Raw genomic sequence first — 24,814 nt, forward strand, 5'->3', positions numbered from 1 at the left:
ATATTGCTAATCCAACAAATGTAAACTTTGTAATTAACATACAATATCTGTAATTAATATTACATATTTTAATATATTAATATTTATTATATTAAGTGTCATAATATCTATAATGTTAGACTCCACTACTGGTGTGTTTTAACAAGCTCAGCACATCACAAACCTGATTTTTTTTATTTGATTATTATTATACGTGTATAACAAAACACAGATATTTACAGAAATGCATAGTACGTACCTTAAAGTTATATATACATTATCTGTCCAGAAGAAAGTGAACGTCGATAATTACAAAACGGATTTTTATTTCAAAATTTTGTATTTTTTCTTGAATCCGGTAGGATGTTGCTTTTGACTTAATTCCATAGTTAGGGTCGGACAGACCTGGCGACAAAATAGAGGAAGTGGAAATAATCAAATTGTTTTAAACACAATCAAAAATCCCTATCCAAACTATCGTTGCTAAACAGAATAGCAACAATAAACTGACAGTGGTGCACCACCAAGCCACATACATGGTCAGAACAGCGATGGTGTCATTCAGCCCGAGTTCGTGGTTGTCTAGTTGTTCCCAACTTTTGGTATAACCGTATTATAACAATTCAACAGATATTAAGGGATCTCTTCTGTGTCTATGTCTGGGTGCTTCGCAATTATTCCCACCCCTTTGCACAGTACTGTTCACACCCAGCTAGTAATGCTCGGCTATATAGGATTGTACAACGAAATGTCTTTTCGTCATAATTTTCAATCCTGGCAATAAACATGGCAAATAAACGCAAGATTGAAGCTACTTTCTGTATCCTCAGTCTTAATCGTCCCAAAAATATTGTTTCAAGGAAAATTTCTTCTTTCCGGATTTTCGCTGGGACAATAAAATAAATATAATATAGCAAAATGTTAAAAGGTAGAATTGATCGTAAAACTGAAGTTCAATCATATTTAAAAGTGAACTATTTGTAGGAGTGTACAGCTGCTTAAAAAAAAAAAAAAAAAAAAAAATGCAGGTAAAGTGAAAGAATTCACCTACCCTTTAAAAATAGATTTGCTGCTTATACTCCGAGTAGGAAACATCGGTTCAGAGGAGTTTACAGGATAGAGAGCGTACAAATATATTGCCACTGCCAGCACGTGGAGTCTAATAGACGGCGTGCGGTCGTGATCTCTGTAAGTTCACTAGACTACGGTCCTGCTCTCACTTGAATGTATTATCATTAAAATAAATAAATAAAATTATTTTAATTTTTGTTTATACTGCGGGACAGCCGCATAGGCTCATAAGAGTTTACAAGACAGCGAGAACACAAAAACAGCACCTTTTTCAGCAGTCACGCGACTCAAACGCACTCGTCTAAGGAAGCAGTTGAGTCGGTTTTTTTTTTTTTTTTTTCAGTTGTTGGCGCATCGGCTTCTGTGGTCATAATGCACCTCCCAAGGTTTTTGCACTACTCTGATCCAAGCCCCAGGTGGGATTCGAACTCGCGACCTTTGAGTTGCCATGCAGGCACTTTACCCACCCGGCTGGGTAAAGTGATAAAAGATTTAATGTTGGTATCCACTTACACCGTTCATTTGCAGCTCAATAACTAAATCAATGAACTTATTTTATCTATGTCTCATGGAAGCGAATTGATTACATGACCCTTCCACCCATTTAGAAGTTGAAGATTCGTTTCTCGTCACAGGAAGTTCTCTATAGAGGGCTTTCTTTTTTCAGTACAGCATGTTGCATTCAGCCGGTCTCAATAAGAGATGTAGATGTTTTTCTATACCTCCGGACTTTCTTTCCGTCTTTTACACACTCGATACAGGGGCCTCTTGGAAATAGTTACCTAGCCTTAAACAACACAACTCTTTTATTTGTATATTAATAACTGCCCTACTACATGAGTGGTCTGGGTCACCGTTTTGCTAATCAGAACAAATCCCAATCTAGTCCTTATGTCTGATTCATTTTTTACATTTATCATTTCATTACTTTAAAATTTTTATCTTTTAATTTTCTCTGATTTTAGAAGTTTGTTCTTAGAAAACAGTATCATTTACTCAGATCTACTCTGTATTATACATAAAGGTTGGATGAGCAGACGTACCATTTTTAGAGTCACTCCCCAGGACTGAATGTCAGTGAGTTCCAGGATTACAGGTACGTTTTACTGTTTTTATACTCAATATAGTATATTTACTTAAATATACTATATTGAGGATTGCTATTATCTCATTTAAATTAAACACAAGTGTCTCAATGGTTTATCTCCATATAGAAATCATGCAAAGCGAGTAAGGCTAATAACTGCTACTTTGCGAAATACTATATATCGCATCAGTCATATAAAAATCACTTTACTGTTGCGTTTCGATTAATTGATATCAAATATATTATAATTTATTAAAACTTTATACATTTATTAATATATTATAGCTTTCATAAAATAAATTATTATTAAAGCAAATTCTGTTATTCAGTAAAACAGGTTTAAAATCTTAATAACAAAGTACTATATTATTAGCTAAAGTCATCATTCAGTTTCTTTCACCACGATGGACGAACATTGGCTTTTTTCCAAGAACAATGTTCTTTAGACTAGTTAATGACTCACTCAGAAATGATTTGCATTGTAGATTATTGCGTATACGACCCTTAAAATCTTAAGGGCAAATCACCAGCAGGTATGCCCATTTCGATTAAGCAAGCCGTGTAAATCAGAATAAGAGGTCCGTGAATTAGTTTATGAGAATACAAATTACTGAATAAGAAATGCATGATTGTGAGAAATTCAAAATGATATCACATTCTTTCAAAATACTTGGAAGAACAGAAGATTCAATCTTCCAGAATTTCGTATGTAGTGGACATTCGGTGGAAATTTTTTTATGGCACTAAACAGAACAAAAGCGGCAACCTTAGTACTTTCACAGGTCTTCTATGTATATAAATTTGTTATAAATATAGGATAAATCTCTTTTCCTCTGTATATGTAAAGTCAGTATGGCAATACTGTGACCTTTAAATTATGGACCAAATCTAGTTCTTGTCCACTTAACTTAGATATCGCAAATAACAGCTCAAGTAGCTGACAAATAAAAAAATAAAAAGAAACAAAAGCTCTTTTTCAATGGCGGCTTTTTGCGTAAAAACAAATACTGTGACAGGCTATAGGCGTGTGGTTCGCGGCTGGGAGACTATACTTTCACAATCTTTTGTTTCTAATGTTTTCCTCAGAAGTATAGTCGGTTCAGGAGCATAAGCGTGATTTACACTTTCGTATATTGTTGCAAGTCCTTTCACGTTCATATTTGAAAGACTGGACGATTCTGGATGACTTAATGGTCTCAGACTGATCTGGGCGGCATCAAGAGTGAGGGTTGTTGCAATCTTATATACTCGGGGCACAAACACAGCAACAAGAACAACAGAGGCACTCACAACTATGCTGAAGCACACGATAGGCTCTTGCCAAGAAGATGGAAAGAGACAAAGCATTGCGACCCACGTAATCCAAGAAATTAAGATACCCATACTGGCTATTTGATATAGAAATCCTTCCCGGTGGTTGCGTCTGCTCTTAATGCAAAATGGAGACACGATTACCCACAGCGCTACTAGGATTATGATATATGATAAAGACAAAAGAAGTCTCTTTCTGCTTACGTCACATATTGTCCGGGAATCTCGGACAATGAGATGACCGCTGGTGTTGAGCCACAAGTATTCCACAGCCATGGCGATCTGTACCACTAACATAAAGCAATAAAGTGCAAATTGAATACCTCCACTGACGTGGCCTGGAAGGCCTTCGGCATCAGCTGTGACTAGCATCAAACATCTGGCAACAATGGGGCAGAACAGAGCAGCGTAAGCTACCCCTACCAAAATAATCCTCAGCGTGCAAGTAGCTTCTGTATCGCTCAGAGCAAATGGCAACACCGAAAGATAAGCAAAGAGGACACCAACCATCATTACTAGCGTAAATCCTTGATTGCCTTCCGTTGCACTCCTGCGGCACATACGACTAGAAATATAACCGATTATCGAAAGCGATACTAACGTACCGATAAACGACACAGTCACACTCACGGTTACCCATGTTTCCCTTCTCCATTTGGGCTCCACGAGAGGATCGCTGCTGATGTTGCACTTGTTGACACACGTACAGTTGCGAGAACAATGGAATTCTGGGATTTTAAACCATCCCGCTCCTACTGCTTGAAGAAAATTGAGATTTTTGATATCTAGCAGGAGACGATCTTGAGAATAGTGGCCAACCTGGAAGATTAAAGAAAATAATTAATTTCCATAAACACAGAAAAATAACAGAATAGTGCAGAAGTGCCTACAGTGTTCATTCATCTGTAGGAGACTGTGGCGATGTGAAAACACAACTGCGGGAGGAGAAATCACAATAAACAACCTGCCGGGGAGGCAGGGAAAGACCTATACATTTAGCATTAGTAGAGGCATACGATGCAAGAAAGCAAGCTTATTCAGCATCAGCCAAAAAAAAAAAAAAAAAAAACCCACTCCCATTTCACCCCTCCGTTCGTTCGAAATACCTGTCCAGTTGAGCTTTAAATTTGTTTAGGCTATCAACTTCAACAACAAGTGATGGAAGTCGGTTCCACCAACCAACCACCCGCTGGCCAAAGGCAAATTTCCGCACATCTATCCGACATCCGTCCTTCCTCAATTTGAATTTATGCCCTCTGAGGTGATTATTCTGAGAAAGATGAAGAATCCCATTGGCATTGAGCATGCTCAAACCATTCAAGGCCTTATACACCTCTATCAGATCACCTCGCCGGTGCCTAGTCTCCAGACTCTGTAATTTGCAAAACTTAAGCCTTTCTTCGTAAGAGCAACCCTTTGTTCCATTTACTAATCTTGTTGCCCTTCTCTGTACCCGTTCCAGCAGCTCTACATCCTTCTTGAAATGAGGCCTCCAGACCTGTATACAGTACTCAAGATGTGGCCTAACCATTGCCTTATACAAGGGAATAATCACCTCCTTATCCCTGCTAGAAAAATTCCTGTATATCATTGACAAGACACCATGAGCTACTCTTGCAGCTCGTCTGCACTGCTCAGAGAACTTCATATCTCCCTGCACAATTACCCCCAGGTCCTTTTCATTCTCCACCACTGTCAGTGCAGTACCGCAGAGTTGATACGTTGCTCTGGGGTTACTGTTTCCCATATGTAGTACTTTACATTTGTCAATGTTAAACTTCATTTGCCACCTCTCAGCCCATCTGTTCAACCTTTCCAGATCCTGTTGCAGCAGCATAGCGTCAGTAGTGTCCTTAACGACCCTGCCAACCTTTGTATCATCTGCAAACTTGGACATTAAACTTGATATCCCATCATCAATATCATTCATAAACACCGAAAACAACAACGGACCCAACACTGAACCTTGAGGAACTCCACTAATAACATTAGTCCACGTTGAGCAGTGTCCATTGATTACCACTCTCTGTCTTCTGCCACTCAACCATCCCCTTATCCATAGTAGCAATTTGCCTCCAATGCCACACTGCTCCAATTTGTGCAGCAGTCTTCCATGTGCAACAGTATCAAAAGCCTTTCTAAGATCCAAATATATAATATCAAAGTTATTCCCTGCATCCAGTTCTTTTGTGACTACATCATAGTATCCAATCAAATTGGTCAGGCAAGACCTGCCCTTAACAAAACCATGCTGCGTCTGAGCTATAACTGAATTCTTGTCTAGATGATCCTGCAGTGCTTCTTTAACCAGTGCCTCCATTAATTTACCTGGAACAGAAGTTAAACTAACAGGTCTATAATTACTTGTGTCAGCCTTTGATCCTCCTTTGTGAATTGGGGTTACATTTGCACATCTCCAGTCTATGGGTACCTCCCCTGAGTCCAAAGAAGCTCTCATAATTATGGCTAGGGGTTTGCATACTTCCTTTGCTGCCTCCTTTAATATAACTGGATAGATCCCATCCACCCCAGGTGCCTTTTTTATGTTTATCCTCAACAATCTCTCCTCCACTTTCCTCTCAGTTATTACAAAATCATCCAGCTCACTGCCAATGTTTACTTTACCTACATCATTCTCCTTCCTGAATAACTCCTCATGCGTGAATGTAGATGCAAAATACTCGTTTAGATTGTTAGCCACCTGAGCAGGATCCTCAACTGTTGAACCATCAATATCCAGTGGACCAATCTGATTCATCCCTTTCCTTCTCGAGTTCAAGTATGTAAAGAACTCTTTTCTGTTTTTCTTTGCATCCTTTGCCAAGGATTTTTCGTAGTCTGCCTTTGCCTGCCTAATCTCCTTTGTGACTTGGTTACAGACCAACTTATATCTATCATAGGCTTCCATGTCACCCATTAATTTATATGTATCCCATGCATTTTTCTTCTCTGCCACATGTCTCATTAGTTCATCTGACAACCATTTAGGCCTAAACCTTGAACAATATTTCTTAGTTGGTATGTAAAGCCTGGTAGCCTCCAAGATTAGTTCCTTGAATGCTTCCCATTTAGAGTTTGCTGTTGATTTTCTCGGTGTATTTCAAGTTCGGGTCATAGCTGTGGCTATGTAAAATAGTTAGATGAAAAAGAGGGAAAGTAGACGCTTAGGCATAATAAATAGACTAGCCTAGTCTAGTCTACTGAAGCTTTCACATTTGGTCATTAGCAAGCAAACATTTATGGATAAACTCTATCACTATAATCACTGATAAGACACTAATAAAATCAAATTTATGGGATCAAAGACATCTTAAAATTCAATTAATATTTGACATACAGGAATCTCATTCACTTCGCCCTCTGTCCACCTTCACTCCAATTCGCTACTATTTTATTCCATTTTTTTTTTTTTTTTTTAAGAACAGCCGAGAATACTGTACTAGAAGCGAAAAACCACAGTCCAACTTCTTGACTTTTCAAAGTCTTTTAATTGTTATGTTTTAACACTGTTCAATAACGTTTTTCATTCAGATTTATTTCGTGCGATTTGATTTATTGGACACTCATGCAATTTGAGCTCGCAAAAAGCTTCTACACTCTCTCTCTCTCTCTCTCTCCATTTTAACTATTTTGCCTATGCCTATCCACAACAGTCTCTACAGAAATTAAGGCTGAAAACACTTAAACTTCGTTACCATTTTAAAAATTACAGAAATAAGGTATGACTCAATGATGCCTTCTACAGTTTACTGAAATATTGAGAAATGAATCGAGTTTCAAAAGTTTAAAAGAACAACTATCATTTTCTTTACTAGTATTTATAGACCAAAACTTCAATCCGAAACCGAAGCACTTCACTATAACCTTACATCTAAAACTAATGGAAGTTATGGAACATCATGTGGAAGAATGTACAGTAGCGGACAAAAAAAAACTGCATCACCTTAAAAAAAGTAACATTTGTAGTGAAACGTATAAGATATTGTTTGATTACAGTCATTTTGTTTGTCGCAAAGTATTGCGTCAGATATCTCCTACTGAGGACATCTTCCCTTTGTTCCATCTTTGGCAGTGATGCATCTGTATCATGGCAGCCAGTGCTATGTTGCCATTTTTGGATAAAGTCCCTCTGTACCGATTTGTTTCCGTTGTTGCGTCGGTGCTGTTTCCTTCATCATTTCTGTACCTCGCGAGATTCGTTTGGTATTCTTTTCCCATATCCAGGCCACTCCTATGAGAAGCTACAGGTGAAAACCTGACTGGTCCTTAAATTTTGCACAACAGTGTACGACTCGTCCGTAAAAACTACGAGAACTTCAAAAATCTGGATGTTTAATTATTTGTTTAGCATATGCTTTGAGACGTTTCATATTATCTGCGATTAATAAAGGTTTCCGATCTCAATTGATGCAAAAAGTGAGCTGAGCTGTTTTTTCGCTTATATTTTTAAAATTCTTGATTCTTTTCGCTGATCCTAATGGGCTTGCAAAGAAGTTAATGAAAATTGGTATCCAATGGGCATGTTTCGCCTATTAAATAACAGTTACGATATGCACTCTACCAACCATAATACATATAATATTTTATCCGATTCACCTCATTCTGCTGAGTAATTTGTGAATGGTCCCTTATCAGTTTTTCTACTTTCGTCTATAATAGGCTTATTTAACATATACAGCAGAATCCGTTTAACCTACTTTAAATAAACAGTACTACTATAAACAGCAATTTTCTGTGGAGATAGGAACTGCTATCCGAAGTGCAACACCGTGGCATCTTGTTGGTGATCCATAACTATGACCATTTTTTAAAAAAATCGACTGTCAATTTACTTGTCACTGATTGGATAACCACTGCGCACATTTAAGAGTTCCAAGTAGGATGGCAAGGAAAAAAAATAATAAAATTAATTTTAATGAATTAATAAAAAATTATATTTTTATTAATTTAATTTCAATAAAGTTATTAAGTATTAAAATTTAAAATTAATGAAACTTTTAATTAATAAAATAAAAGTAATTTAATTCATTTTTAAATATGAATTAAATTTTTATTAATTTTATATTTTTATTAATGTTATATTTTTATATTCATGTATGTATGTACTTTTAACAGCCGATGAAGAGGTTCGTTATCTCGAAAGCTACTGTCATTAAATATACTTAGCTACCGCTTTTACTGGACGAACAGAATTTATTTCTTAGTTAAATTTTTATTATTAAATTTAAAAGTAAAAATTCTCATTACGCAGTGAGGCCCCCCCGCAAGTATAATTCCCATGTTTTGAAAATGAGTGATTATTAAAAAACAAATATATTATACTGCATTTCCGTGTTTCTGAAACATGGGTTAAATTCTATAATAAGTACTTTCGTCCCTTATTTTTCAAACACAGGCTTAGAATTATAGTATGAAATATAATTACAGTGCCGGATTAAGGTACGTGCTAACAAGGCAGTCGCCCAGGACGCCTTTCTTACAGGGATATCAGAAGCTGGCTTCAAGGGAAGGATTTTTTTTTAATTAAAACCTTATGCAGATTTATAGGATATGCAAAGGGCGCCAAAATAATCTTTCTTCCCAGGGTGCAGGAATACCCCAGTCCGGTCCTGTATAATTACAATATAACAATCAGAAAAATACAAGTACCTGCACAAACTGAGTTTCTCGTTTCTTCTTTGGCTGATAAGACCACAGAGTAACATCTGAATTTTTATTTTGTCTTAGATTTATGACTTTTATATCGGGTAACGTTAATTCTGATTTTCTGCTAGTGAAGCTGCAGTTTTCGGTATCATCGGAACAGTTAATGTCCACGTACGCACGAATAGTTTGGGCAAAATTGAGAACTGCATCCACAACTGCTTTGACGTTTTGATCAACTATGTGCTCCCCGAGTCCACGACATGTGCTGCCATCTCTAGGCACTAAAGTAGCATTTTTATCACACTGACTAATCGCCGACAAGTATTGTTCCACCAATAGAGGATTTTCGTCTGCTTCAGAAGATTGAAGAAAATTTTCTATTACGTCTGGGTATCGGTTTACTGTCGCTTGTGCCAATATTAATCCGGTTGCGACAGTTTTTAATTCTTCCAGTTTTCCGGCGACATTTGTTATCATTCCAGCCGCTAACCAGTATAATTTAGTCAAATTCATGGCTTGAGATGATTTCAGTATTTCATAAAGTTCGAAATCCGAAGCAATGACTACCACGATACTTGTATCCAGATCTTCAATTTTACTAAGAACGCTATCGTAAGTTGATTTATCGCTGAAAAGAGAGAGGTAGGTGTTTTATTTCATATTTCAGATAAAATAACAAGCTTTAATTATTAACTAAAATGACTATGAACATATATACATTTAAACATATATAATTTATATATTATATAAGTATACAGGTACCTGTATAAATAGTAAAATCGTCTATACAATATATACATAGATTTGCCAGTAAATACATAAATATGCCACATAGTCATATAGAGTGAAGGCATCATTATGATCATATGAAGAATGCACAATTCTGTACGAAAATTTTTTTAAAAAAACTGAAAATTTATTGTGTTTGTACATCTGGCTTAATCGGAATGAGATATTTTTTGTATCAGGGGATGATTGGTAGTTAACAAGGGTTCCTCTCCTCGATAATTTTTAAACGTATATAACCCTTACCAATCGCGAAGATTAGAGACCGGAAAACCTTCGCGATCAGTAATGGGGAAAGGCGGAAGCTGGGGGAGTGGGGAGAGTAGTTACGTTCAAAGCGAGTTGCAAATAGAAACGCAATTTTCAAAATATTTAACTAGATGAAATCAGTAACGTAAATTTTACATATGAAAATGTTTAAGCTTTTGACTAATAAATTCAAAAACCACATATGCTGGAAGTAGAGATGAGCTTCAAGAATTATGCGATCGAAAGCTGCTTATCTTTCCTTTTTAATTTATTTATAGAACTTTAAGGTAAGTCAGCCTATTCAGATTTCTTGAGACCCACAACATACAGATTTGCCTGTAAGCACGCGCGCACACACACACACACACACACACACACACACACACACACACACACACACACACACACACACACACACTTGTATAGATATAATATACAATAAACAATATGAATCAACCGTAATAAATTTATCCTTTTATCAAGGCCGGATTTAGATGGGTTGAAGCCCTAAGCCAAAGCATGTGAAGAGGCTTCAAAATATGTAATATTTACATTTTTATCTTCGCACAAGGAAACGGGTAAGCCCCCCCCCCTCCCGGAAAGCGAGACTTCAAGCCAGCTTCGAGGCCCTGCTTTTTATGAGCATTTTTTTCATAAATTTTAAAATAATGTGAGATAAAAAGTTAGAAAAAAATTGCGATTATGTGTTCAGTGGGTCTTACTGCTTGAGAGACACGAGCAAGGCCTGGATCTCAATGTGTATTATCTAACATGGTTCTAATCGAGCATAATGAAGGCTATTTTGCCAAAAGAAATATCCCTTTTAAAGTATGTCTTTGTTAAAAATATTATAATAAAATAAAATAAAGAGGAACATCAAATCATTCATTTTCGTGTTTTAAGCTAATGAAATTTGGTGTAATAGATCCTTTCTGGATCGAAGCCGTATCCACCGTTGCAAAGAATAAAGTACCGATTGTTTATGGTTTCAGAAAAAAAAAAAAAAAAAAACATAAAATTACATAATTATGTAATAAGTCTTTATACATATTATGCATAAATTAGATATGTATAAGTCTTTAAATAGTAAATAAACACTGAGATAGCATTTCGTTGGGAACACCTTAACCATGGCTGTGTCGTCTTCCGCAACCACTAGCTCCGCCTTGCACATGTATATTAATGTTACATAAGTTTGGCTTGTTCTTCACTTATCCTTGTGAAATGATGTACTTATTTAGGAGAAGTGGTGAATCATTTAAATCTTGGCAATCTGATTCTTTTGCTCAGAAATGTTGGAAAATTAGTCCCAGTCACGTCAGACAAAATTAAGTTCAGACAACAAGGAAATTTTTAGCTTATTTTTAATCTAGACTTCCAACATTCTCCGATTCAAATAATAATAATAATTTGTAATAATAATAATAATAATAGAAGGATGTTTATTTGTTTGTTTTATTTTGTTCTTTAGTGGACAATATTAAACGGCATGGGTATACAGGACAGATTTCTGCTAATGGCACAAACATAAAATAAAATGGAATGAATATTATTTCATTTATAATAAACTGTTTGCTCAAGATGGTCCTGAGCTAGATATCATCATTCTTCTTTTTCTTGGTGATTTCCTTCTACTTCTCTCTCTCTCTCCTCTCTCGGGGTAATTCAGAATTTTTTTTTTTTTTTTTTGGCTGGTTCAGTATAAGCTTCAGGCTTCCTTGCACCATATGGCTAATAATAATAATTAGCTAGGTACGGCCTCGGTGACCACCATTTTGTAATGAGCAAATTAAAAACAATTATTGCCAAAAATAGGTATAAAAAATGTTAAAACGGACAAACTCAAAGGGCTCTCAGATTTTTCAAAAGTCATTAAATATAGCCACCGTCTTGCGCAAAAGTTAAATAAAATTCTTATGCTAATGTGACTTTAGATGAAAAATGGCAAAAATTTAAGCAAATTAATAGAAAGATTTATTTTATTCGTATATGTTTTTGATTCGAAACCTACGCAACGAATGTGTTCCAGTTTTCCTCTTGTGCATAATTGCATTGTACCATAATACTGCATTTCTCCCAATTTACATTTAGATTTCGCAATGTATTACTTTAGCACAGCTATCTATGTATTGAGGTTTTATTTTATTTGCCTTTTTAAAGATTTTAAAATTAAATAAAATAATAAATAATAAAATAAAATAATAATAATAAATAAATAAAATAATAAAAATAAATAAATAAAGTAATAATAAAAATAAATAAATAAAATAATAAAAATAAAAAAGAAAGGAAAAAGGATGAAGACAGAAATTTCGAAATTTTTACTTACGTTTCCGGAGGCAACACCACTGATAACGATACGCATATATCTTCTTTTGCTGCCATTTGAAAGAATTCTACTTCTACACTTTTGCTTGCTGTAATAAGCGCCACTTTTCGCCACACTAATTGGCTCAGAACTGCTATAATGGCCTATGAAAAGAGAATTGACATATATTAATATAATAAGGTGGCATGTACAGCTGGCGCTACCCACTAGGCGAACTAGGCAATTGCCTAGGGTTCCAACTTTTGGGGCGCCACAAATTCTGGTAAAACTCAGATAAAGTTATCTAGGCAAAAATAGAAAAACTTAACTAAGTATGGAGGAATGATTAGGGCTGTTATTGTTATTAAAAAAATAAATATTTTGTTGAGGAAGAATGTTTTATTTAAGCGAAAACGTTCCGTTTTCTCAACCAAACCCAACGCTCCCGGGTTGGGGGGGGGAGGCGGTGGTTGGAAGAGAAGGTACGATTGGAGAGGCCGGTAGTGCTATGACGTGTGGGGATTTGGTGGCACGGATGAGTGTGGAGTAAAAAATTCAGGCTGCCCCAGACCCGATGGCACCTGGTCTCCTGGGTCATCACTTGCAGTACCCCAAGTAACAAGGATCAAGAGCAGCGAGCTAAGCCGAAATTGTTTCATTCCTTTTGTAGAGTAGCATATTTTGTCTCCAGTTGAAGTAGTGTGTGTCGAAATATTTTTACAGCTTTTGTTGTAATCAAATTCAGATTTTAACTTATATGTAGTCGTAGTCGGAGCATTCAATCTTGAAAAGGCCTTGTTCCTTAAAGCCACATTCTTCATATTCCAACTTCAAAATAAACAGGAGAAGCAAAAATAAATAAATAAATAAAATAATTTAAACAAAAATTGTGGTGTGTTTTGGGTGGCATTCTCACCTCCCCTGGACTTCTGTTGGGGCTCTTAACAAGAGCCTCCCTTGTAAAAAGCTCCTGGGCCTTTTTGAGCTGTTCGAAGACATGATAATGGCACGGGGGAGGCTCAGAGCTGTATGGAGGGTGTGTATGTGTGTTTCCATTTATATTGGTACCATTGTGCCTGGATGACGTTGGTCGTATGAGGTTTTGCTTTGTTGAGCAAAAAGACAACGCCTCCGTTAACGTCTTCGGTACCGATTACTCTTATATGATTTCTCGTAATCCAAAGGATTACGAGAGATCAAAAAGTGGCGCTATTTAAACCAGTTAGCCGGATATTTGGGACGAAAAGAGAGTGTGATGCCGATTACTTGAGGCTGCAGTTTCATCAGTAAATATTGCATGTCCTGTCTTAACATATACCGTTAGTAAGAATCGATACTAACCTTAATCTCCTGCTTGTACGATGTCATCTCCATGTGAAAGTGAGGAACCGAGAGATGCCTTAAAAGCAACGATACTCGAGAGCTACTTTTTCTCTGAGCTGGACCAAGATAAACTGCAAAACATTGAATTATACCACATATATACACGTGAAATAAATAAATTAGAAGAAAATAGAGTTAAAATTAATGTTTAAAATAAAGAATATAGCAAGGCTAATATCAGCAGGTACAAAGCAGCACTGTCCGAATGCTGCCAGTGTAAAATAATAAATTTATTTTTAATAAATACATTCGTAAAAAGAACCAGGGCCCCTGATTAACTTACGTAAGTCCTATTAAAAAAAAAAAAAAAAAAAAAACATTTGGGTGTAATGCAAAAGCGTAAAAGTTCATAATGATGGTACCCTGTTTACATAAAGAAAGCACAATTTAAGATAAGTTTAAAATAAATGCAACTGATACATGGTACGAAGAAACCAAAAGCAAGAAATAACAATAGGTGAGAATATATGAGGGCGCCAGTCATCGCGTACTTTCTTTTTGGCCCTCGCGGTGGCACAGTGGTTATAATCACCATTCTCCCCGTACCATGTGGAAATGAACTGTGTTCGAATCCGTCAATGACACGATGAATTTTTGAGCTTTTTTCACAACGTGGCTGAGTTAGACGGTCTTAGGCGAGGCTTGCATGGTTCCCTCCAGGAAGTACGGCATTTTCATCCAGCAAAACAGCAATCCGAGGAGGAACACACGCAATTCCCGACACATATTGATGTTTCGTAGTCTTAGTTGTTTTGGTGTTTAACAGGCACCTAACTTAACTTACTTCTTTTGAAATTAATGAGTGGGGTAAATGGATTTACACAGGTTTATGAGCTCAGCACAGATCGGAAACCTGAGGCACCCAATGACTAAATGAAATCATCTTGTGTCGTCATTCTGATCCACGAGAATGATTTAGTTTAGTCATCCCAGCAAGGCCATTATCACGAAAATGTATAAGCATTCCAACTTAATTTCAAAGCAAAGTCTGTAAATTCAAACCTCCTCCCTGCCCAGTGAACCCATTTTTAGGCACGTTAGCATATATTCGTAAATCACGTATTGTCGTCACCTTGTCTGTCCGTCAGTTCGCATGTAATAAATCGACTCCTAGTAGATGGATTTCATTAAATTTATATGGCTCTTTTAGAAAGATTTGTTCAGCCCTCCCGAATTTCATTAAAATCAGATCAATAGAAATCGAGTTATCCGCCAACTTGCCAGTGATCTCCAACATGCTACCCAAAGGTAAACTTCAACAGATCTATCCCTTTTAAAGTATGTCTTTGTAAGTATGTCTCCTGTTACTCTCCAAAACTAGTGAAAATATATCTCCCTCGTTTATTCTACTGATTAGTTTCAAGATTCTGTATACCTCACGGTATATATCTGCTTCTCCCAAGACCGAAAATTGGGGGAAAGGAGGGGACAGAAATTAGATTCCGAGTCCCTTTGTATTCTTCCTTCTTGTTTCTCATGAGTCTGAACTTCTACGGAACACGATGGATGGATGGCTAGAAAGAAACTCTTATAACTATAATCAGAATCTTCCTCATTTTGGTTCCCCAGATAGTGACGCATTCTGTCGTCCTCTTTAATTATACATGGATAATGGAAGGTGTCCCAAAGATTTCAAGCCTTAGACTGCCTCTCAGGCAGACCCAAGCCCGAGGGCAGCCTAGATATCTCGGACGGACCTGAGACTGATTAACATCGCCACAGTGTTAGAAAAGCCCATAAAAGTTGGTCCTGTCGAGATCGGGATAGGACCAAACGACTTTTCACCGAAGGTATGAAAGGACATTTGCTAGCCGTGACGGCTCGTTTCGGGGGAATTTCCTTATTTAATGACAAATGTCAAGGAAATCCCTCATCGAATTCTGATATGAAATTATTGTTTTTATATATTAGTTGTTATAATTAAATTATAACAACTAAAACAGAAGAGGCAATCGTTGGAATTCTCCATTCTTACAACCTCTCTCTCTCTCTCTCTCTCTCTCTCTCTCTCTGTGGAAGTGCTTTTGTTTTTCACCTACCTATTGGACGAGATCCATTACAATCTCCTTCGAGGAAATGCTCAGCTCTCAGAAGACTTTGTACTGTTTTTTTCACAGCACCTTCAACAGTTGAACACGTATCATAAGCTTGAAAGCCTGCAAAATATAGATTAATTCTGATTAGCCAATACCTAACGTTTCCTATTATATTTTGGAAAATACATCAATATATATAATATGATCTCTTGATACTCTTTAGGCGTAAAATGCCTCGATTACAACAGACTTGTACTTTTTAATCAACTTAATAGAACCTGAAAAAGAGAGAGACAGAGAGAGAGAGAGAGCGCGAACATGAAAGGAAATGATTTGTTTTTGTTTCGGAAAACCAACCACTGAGTAACATACAATGGTACTCTCAATGTGTGAAGCAGCACAGGTACTGTGATGAAACGAAGATCCATACAGGCACGGACGGCACGCGTCCATTATTCAGATGGAAAGTACCGAAGGCATTCGTTATGTGAATAATCTGTTTCCGGTGTTAAATCTTCCATTACAACTAAGTCTACAGAGAGGATAACAGCTTTTCATCACTGGCCATTCCTCCTTCAAGCAGCACTCGGAATCAGTCGGCGAAACCTCTTACTTCTGGCCTTACTCGCACTTTAATGGCTGCGGAAACGCAAGCAGTTCGACGGAAGACCCAGGTGCTAATACAAACAATCTCCAAAATCCCCGTTTATCTGGCCGTCGGGGACTTGTAAAAAAAAAGAGGAAGGAAAAAAAAAAAAAAAAAAGGAAATCAAGAGGCTTCGGTTGAAGAATCAGTGACAGATGGCCGATATGTTGAAGGCAAGATTTTTATTCTGATGAATATAACAGAGCGTGCATGGTACCTGGAAGTGTTAGACCGGATACAGGTAAAATTAATGGTTATATCCGGCAAAAATTAATCCTTTTCAGGGAATTTATAAAGTTACTAAAGCAAAACAAACCCATCCTCACCCAATGATGTTTAATAAACTAAACATGTAGTTTATTTGAGGAAAAAATAAAAAAAAATTAATTATTTTATGAAAAAAAAAAAGGATATACTCATGTGCAAAAGTTAAGGAAAAATGCTCGTTTATATTATTTTAGATAAAACGTGAATCGGCCAACCACTTGTGGAGATTGATAGATGCTTCAGTACGTGCCCGAAAGTTATTTATTTAATTATTTTCAAAACGTTGACATTGACATCTTAAAATTATTAGTTTAACTACAAGATGTCAAGTACAAATAACCATTAACAAGTAATCCGTCAAATTCTTTTTTTTTTTTTTTTTTTTCAAGCCAGATTTTCTATAATATTCGGGAAATGATTTTTCTTTTGATAACATGTTTTCTATAGATGGTGTTGAGAGCACAGGTAATCCTGGCTGTTCGTTGAAAGCAAACGATATTTAATTAGTTTTTAATTTTTAAGACTTCAGTAACTCCAGTCTTCAGCTGAACGACAGTTCAGTTGAAGACTGGAGTTACTGAAGTTATTAATCTTAATACTCTACACAGGTTGTTAAACATCCTTCTTCTACTACACAATATTTCAAAACAGTTTCAATTCCTCGAGTAGATCATTTCCATCAATATCAGAAAAATCTCAGTCTTGTAAAACCACATGAGCATCTTTTCAAGGTTTCATGAGATTTGCATCATCCACGTTACTGATGTTGTGTCAAAATTGGACATTAGCAATTTTTATAATTTTTAGTGACACACTAACACAAGCAATAATTTTAATTAATTTCGTTTCTTTATTCATATTCTAACATTTAATTTTTTATGGTCTCTTTATGTTAAAATTTGGACTTGAGTCCTTCGCATAACTCTGAAGCTAAGTTTGAACGATATTTGCTAAAAAAAATTGAACTGGCTTTTAAATGCTTTCGACCCACAAATATGTCTATTCGAAATTTTCATTGTATTTTTTTATAAGGAAAATGAAAAACTGTCTGAATCCAACATTAGGTGTACGTGTTCGAAAAAGCCAGGATTTCTTCTTAAAGCCAAACCCCCACGAACACCCTGCAGCCCAGTTAATTACCATCCTCAGATGGTAAATTTATAAAACAATGTTTGGTACTGATATCTGTCCCAGTAAAAAGCAAAAATAAATTATAAATAAAAAATGTCCAAAAATATTTGGTTGCGACGTAGAACAATGACTCGAATTGAGATAGTAACGGAAACGTAGTTGGACCAAAATGTTTTGAGTTTAATTTTTACTTGCTGGCTTTAGATGAAGCACATAAAACACATCATGATGAAATACATCACAACTCCTAAGCCGACCGGGCTAGCCGAGTGGGTAAAGTACCTGCCCGGTAACCCAAGGTCGCGGGTTCGATTCCCGCCTCGGGCTTGGATCAAAGTACTGCAAAAAAAACCTTGGGAGGTGCAATATGGCCATAGAAGCCGATGCGCCAACAACTATCAAAAAAAAAAAAAAAAACAACTCCTAATTTTCATACGGGGTGTCAAAAGCTCTGTATGTCTTGAAAATTTTCGATTAATGAAAATTTGAAATTAACAACCGCTAGTTGATGTTTTGTTCAAAACGTTTTAAGCTGGCAAACACTACTGCCTTGGACAAAACTAACAGGCTTAACTATTTCCTAAAGTCTTGATGAGAAAAATATATAATTATTAAAATTAACAGATAGCAAAATATAGAAATAAAAATGAACAAATGAATCGTGTTTTATGGATGGTAGGTGCGGCAAACCATACACACAGGCCAGACCATGATCGGGCCCATTGCAGCCTCCGAAATGTTTTGTCTGTCTGACGTGTGTATTCTGTGATCGATTCGCCTGTTGAGGAACAAAAAACCCCAAGTTCCTCTTCTAGAAACTTGGATTTCCTCTGACCGTGTGGTCGTCCTGGAGTATAAACAGAAAATTTATTTATTTATTGTTATTACTAGCCGGAGATACAGGATTCGGTGCTTTTATAGTGAATGTCAGAACGGAAACATTACAGTACATATAATGTTACAGTAATGGGCAAAATACTTAGTTGTGTATATAACCGAGAAAACCAAGTTGGATACAAAATGCATCAGGCTGCTATTGCGAAGCAAATCACCCACGAGTTGACTTACACTTCAAATGTAAAAAACTGCTTCCGAAGACGAGAGAGCTAAAATATCAACTGTGCTAATGATGTAGGGAAGGGGAGGGGGGGGGGCTTATAATAGAGAATGGGCGTAAAATAGACTACGGAACGTTCCTCATTCATTTCAGCAGGAATGCCAAGTGGCGCAAGTCGCAAAATTCGCTGTATAGAACATCATACGGAAATGGAAGACGACAGTTGAATTGCAAAGTGACCGACTGCATATTTTGATTAAAAAAAAATAATAATAAAAAACGGACAAATATGTTGCCAGAAAACAAGCTTAGAGACGGTCAACGTGATTACCGTACGCAGTGCATTGCATCGGGATGGTTTTCATGGATGAGTTGTAGCGCAGAAATGAATGGTCATAAAGGTTCAACGATGGTTACGCCCGCCCTTGCAAAAATTGGATTTTGGAGTAGTGGAAATGCCTTCTCTGGAGTGATGAATCACTTTTTGTATTTTTAATCTGGGTCTGGCGAGAGCGAGAGTCCCTCCCTCATGGGTAACACAGTTGATAGAATCGCCGTCCTCCCCAAACCGGGTGGAAGAGACCTGAGTTGGAGTTCCATTGGTGACAGGAGGAATTTTTATGGGCCTGTTTCACAACATGGTTGAGTTAGTCGGTCTTAGGCGAAGGGAGCATGGTTTTTCGTCCCGGAAACTCGGGTTTTTCATTCAGCAAAATCGACTGCAGAACATACGCAATTTTCAGACAGTGTATACAGAGCAATTGGTCGCTGGCGCTTCTAAAACCCTACTACAGCAGCAGCAGCAGCAAGAGCGAGGGGTGCTTCCATACGGACTGTTTCGTCCCTACTGTGAACTAGTGACTTTTTCAATGTAGTCTATGCTATTATGGTACAAATATGATATAAAGTGGCGCGCGATGCCTTTCATGGCATTGGATCGTTGATTTTTATAGAAGGTACAGTGAATGTTTTTCCCTACCGTGATATGCTAGACAATGTTTCATTTCCTACGATGATGGAATTTTTCAGTGAAATGCTATGCATGTTTCAACATGGCAATTCTCGGTTCCATAAAATTAAAATGCAATATACGATGACCTGATTTGAAGAAAACAACCTGTCACTACTGGAATGACCAGCTCAGAGCACGACCAACACCTAACTATTGAGGGATTAATCAAGGCTCTGGACGGCATCGATCTAAACTTCCATTTCGTAAACGCCTCTCCAAGTCGTCTCCAATCTGTGGGATGATTTGCAGAATCGTGTGTGAAATCGATCATGGAGGCAGACTTCACAAGCTTAAAAGATTTCTTGCGTGATGAATGTCGAAACATTTCTATTGAAAATGATGCAAGAATGCAAGCTTATTTATTATTTTTTGGCCAAAAAGAAAAAAAAAGTTCACCCATCCACATCCTTATTCTGTTTCAAGAGAGGATATCAAGGTTTCCCCCACTCTTCTCCGGAAACTACGAATTTTTGTCCCCCCAAAACAGGCAAACCGACCAGAGAACACGAAATTTACAAACATAGAGCGAACGGAGATTAGATAATTATCGGTGGCCCTAATATGATTTTTTTTTTGTACGACTGAGGCTTTCGGTGGTTGTCAGGTCTTTCACTAATTGTGCCAGATTACCTGCCAGTGAGGTGCTGATAAACCCCGAAACTGCTGTCTGACTAATAGCACTCATTTCAAATATGCAGCAACACACTTCTCCGTAAGCGCAGTTGAAGTGTATATGCGAAGCCTAGGTAGCTCTTGGAGTCTTGCTTCGCTACTAAATACATCTAAATACATCAATACATCGTATTGATCGCTGTGTGAACAATTCAAGGTTTTGCCAACTCACGTACAATATCTTCTGAGATTAGTCTGCAATAATATTTCACTTTTTGATTTGGCTGCTAATTTGAAAAGTTTGTCCTGGTCTATTCTGAACTCGCGCCTGCTGTGCAAAAACTTATTATAATTCCTATTTTGGTGTCTCTTTGGGGCAGTAGTGACTAAAGCTTTAATGAGTAAGAATATAGAAACCAATTGGCCAATGTATCGTGTTTTTTTTTTTTTTTTTTAATTCTCTCCCGCATGTTCGGTGTGGAAGACGCCCCCCCCCCCTGCACCGGTTAACAAAAAACCCTAGAAGCCGTTTTTCTGTTTTATCAGTGAGAATGGAACTACAGTATTGACCTTTCTACTCGCATGTAGCAAGCATGCTACTGGAACGGAAGAACCTCTTCTATTTGGAAATATTTAAGCACAGTTTTGTAGTAGTAGTAGAGGCATGTGATGCAAGAAAGCAAGTGTATGAGCTTATGTAGCACCAGCCAAAAAATAAAAAAAATAACAAAAATTTCACACCCATTTCCTCTAAAAGTTGGTGCAGTTCCTCCTTGAATTTATTTATGCAATCAACGTCCACAACGACAGATGGAGGTTTGTTCCAGCAATCAACTACCTGCTGGCTAAAGGCAAATTTCCACACATCTATTCTACATCTGTCTATCAAGTTTTGTTTGATAGACATTCTGGTTTTGTTTGATAGTCTATCATTTTTTGTTGCAATCAAATTTAAAAAGTTCAAATACAGAAATTGAAACCTCGAGTCTGAATACTAATTGTAAGATTGCAATTCATCTCTATTTTTTGGAGATGTGGCATTCCGCCGTAAGCGAAAAAAATTCCCAAAATAGCTTGAAGTAAAATTTTCAGATATTTTAACCATTGCCTGGTAACGAAGACCGGGAAATAGTGATGATGTTTACGAATTTTCACTTAAGATGCATCGTTTATCACTTGAGCGCCTCGTAGCAATCTCTCTACGTACTTAGAAACATATTTAAAAAAGGGGGAAGGGGAGGAAAGAAAGGAAACGAACACAGAAATTGCTGGCATTTTTACGACTTCACAAAACACTAACCTGTTACCATGGAAACGTGACTAATGTTATATTTACTCACCCATTGTCATACCACCGGTGTAGTTTTCCCTGTTCAGCTGCTGAAGCGTCCAGGCGGCCACGTGCATTTGCTCTACACCACTAGGCCGGATGACGTCGCAGTGACTTCCCTCGTGTAGGTCGAATAAACCAATTAGCATCGCGTCTCCGGGTCTATCAATGTATGCTCGACTAACGGAAGGAGTGCACGGCTCACCCGTTGACATGGCAACCACGCAAACAGAGGCAATGATCCAAACTTCGCTGGACAAGTGTAGGAGTGTGGCCATCGTTTGCAGTGATCTGAAAATTAAAATGATAGTTAATGAAATAATTTTGTCTCGGAATACTGTGTGCACAGTTTAGATTCACTGGGAAGAACATTTATTTACTTATTAAGGAGAATAGAACAGGGAAATAGGTCTAATAAGAATGCATGCAGTTAATACAGTTATGAAAAATTAGTAACGAATTTGACAATTCAATGAACACTGACCAATTAAAAAAGGGAAAAAATACCGGGCAAAGAATACAATATAAAGTACAAACGATATTAATCAAGAAGATAATAAATAGGTGTTCATACCGACAAAATATTATCTGGTTTTCGTTTAACTTATTTGTTGCACATCTGAGTGAGTAAATAACGAATTTTAAAGATAAAAAGGGTGATGAATCTGTTTTATACATACAGAGACCAAGTATTTATCACGGATAACCATACACTGGCCAAAGAGATGCTTTTACGTAATACGTAATATGAACAGGCGGTCCCTGGGAATGGTGGGCACGATGATGGCGAGGCCGCACATGAACACTAGTGCAATGGTGTTTTTCAGATGCAAAACACGCTTCAACATTGTGTGATGGGTACATCAGCTGCATATGTTGTTGTGGTTACAAAGTTCTTGACTTATCCTGAGTGTGATTTTATGCAGTGAATGCAAAATCGACTGTCTGTGGTGAAGTGAAACAGTTAAATATTTCCTCGTGAGAAAGACTTATCCTCTAATGAAGATCAGACTCATGATCAGCTTTAGTGCGAAATAGCTGTTTCATGGATATATTAACTAATGAACTGAGATATCCTCCAAATTGGGTATATTATATTGATCCTGTGTATTACGTTATCAGCACTCTGGCAGAGGATAAATGCTGTTTTGGTATTATGCGTACGCTGGCAGACGATTCCTGGCCGTCTCCATGTGCCAGGAATGGTACTAACTAGTGGTAGTATATGCAATGCTAGAAATTGCCTGTACAGTATTGCAATAGATGGTGGGGTTTCCAGGAAAGCTGGCCGGACCACTTTCTTTAATAAATAAATTTTAAAAAAAGTTCATCCCAATAGGTATGCCGTAGGGTCTTCTATTTTAGATGAGCAGTGTCCAATGCATTGTGCCTTTGCATTGCTGTAATCCACGGTTGTACCGAGTTATTATTTGGACAATAATTTGGAAGGGTGCCCAGATAGGACAAAAATTTGGTCTATCTGGGCACCCTTCCAATAACTCATTCTGCAACGCAAAGTAACACCTTAGTTCTCTTAATAGTATGTAAAGTGTTTTTTCTTTTGTTGTTGTTATTATTTATTTTGCGCAAAAGCAACTGAGGCTATAAACGCATTGTTTATCTGTGAATTGCATGTATTTTCTGGTCGGTTTGCGTGTTTTGCGGGATGAAAAACCCGAGTTTTGGGGAGGAAAACCTTTACAACCCTCGCCCTATCCGATTACAACTAGCCCTCAATTGCTTTGGTTATCAACAAGCACAAAAACAAATGCACGAAATTATTGAAATGATTTACGCTTGGATATTTCAAAGGGAAAGAGTTCAAACTGCTTAGCGCGATTAAACTACGATAGGTGACAGCTAGCGAGTAATTTTTCTCCATAACTCTATTAACGTTTATGCAAAATTGAGAGTATGAGAAGCAGTTCTGTTGTTATGTTATATGGTACACTTTTTGCTTACTTTATATCGGCTAACCGGTACACATCATTAGGATTAACCGTCTCATTGAAAATTACAGAGGTTCGGAGTGAGTGGTCAATAAGGACCAAACGAGCTTGAAAAAGTTTGACTTACAACGTGATCATCCTTAAACAAGTCCCTGATCAAGGTTCTTTGTATGAGGCGCAATGTGCTCATATATATATATATATATATTATGCCACTAACTTCTGGTATAAACCATTTGGAAAAGGCATGATTATCTTCTGTAAACCGAAGTTGAAACCAAACCTCATGTATATGTAAAGGGCATATTAGTCTTTGGAACATTAAGAAAGTGTTTATTGGTGAAGAACCGGTGAATAATTTTAGAAGATTAAATTTTTATCTTCTAACTTAACATCAGCAGTTCAATATTCCCTGGTTAATATATTGAAAACTCTTAAGAGGCATAACCAGAAACTCCTGGGGTTGCAGGGGCTGGACTGTGCAATAATGTCTTTCGCATATCTGGTTCTTAAATGCCGTGTGACGAAACTCAAAACTAAATTATTAAATACTCTCCAATCCTATTTCCCTCAAACGGCCACGTTTTCAAAACATAAGTTTAATATTCACAGAGGCACGCATTTGAGAACATTGTTCAGTTCTTACTATATCATTTTTAAGCGGAGTTTTAGTAAGAAATTTTAACATTTAATAGATCTAAAGTTAATGTAAAAATCTAAGAATGACAAAGAAGATTTTGCTATGCTAAAAATTAAAAAAAAAAAAAAAGTCATTCCGTGTGTTCACAAGCATAGCGCTCATTCTTGTATTAACTTTTGAAAAATACAGACAATCCTTTTTTTACTTATACAGAGGCCAATTCCTCCCAGCCTTAACTTTTGTGATGAAGTTTCTGTGGGAGGCAGTTCGTTTACATCAGCCGTGGTGTGGTATAAGCTCTGTATACAGAATGC

The 24,814-nt window shown here is 37.0% G+C and overlaps 1 protein-coding gene across 1 annotated transcript in view; it reads right to left on the reverse strand.

The window, feature by feature from the left end:
* Positions 1 to 3,116: 3,116 nt before the first annotated feature.
* Positions 3,117 to 24,814, reverse strand: part of boss (G protein coupled receptor bride of sevenless) — a 32,275-nt gene continuing 10,577 nt past the window's right edge. The window contains exons 2-7 of the mRNA XM_090381312.1: positions 21,922 to 22,202; positions 15,860 to 15,976; positions 13,779 to 13,891; positions 12,459 to 12,601; positions 9,098 to 9,722; positions 3,117 to 4,267 (exon numbers count right to left, since the gene is read on the reverse strand). Coding sequence (XP_090237438.1) covers positions 3,155 to 4,267; positions 9,098 to 9,722; positions 12,459 to 12,601; positions 13,779 to 13,891; positions 15,860 to 15,976; positions 21,922 to 22,189 — 2,379 coding nt within the window. The 5' untranslated portion in view covers positions 22,190 to 22,202 and the 3' untranslated portion in view covers positions 3,117 to 3,154. The remainder of the gene's footprint in view (positions 4,268 to 9,097; positions 9,723 to 12,458; positions 12,602 to 13,778; positions 13,892 to 15,859; positions 15,977 to 21,921; positions 22,203 to 24,814) is intronic.

The sequence above is a fragment of the Mastigoproctus giganteus genome, chromosome 9, assembly GCF_048544385.1.
Source record: "Mastigoproctus giganteus isolate SK-2022 chromosome 9, ASM4854438v1, whole genome shotgun sequence".
Taxonomy (NCBI): domain Eukaryota; kingdom Metazoa; phylum Arthropoda; class Arachnida; order Uropygi; family Thelyphonidae; genus Mastigoproctus; species Mastigoproctus giganteus.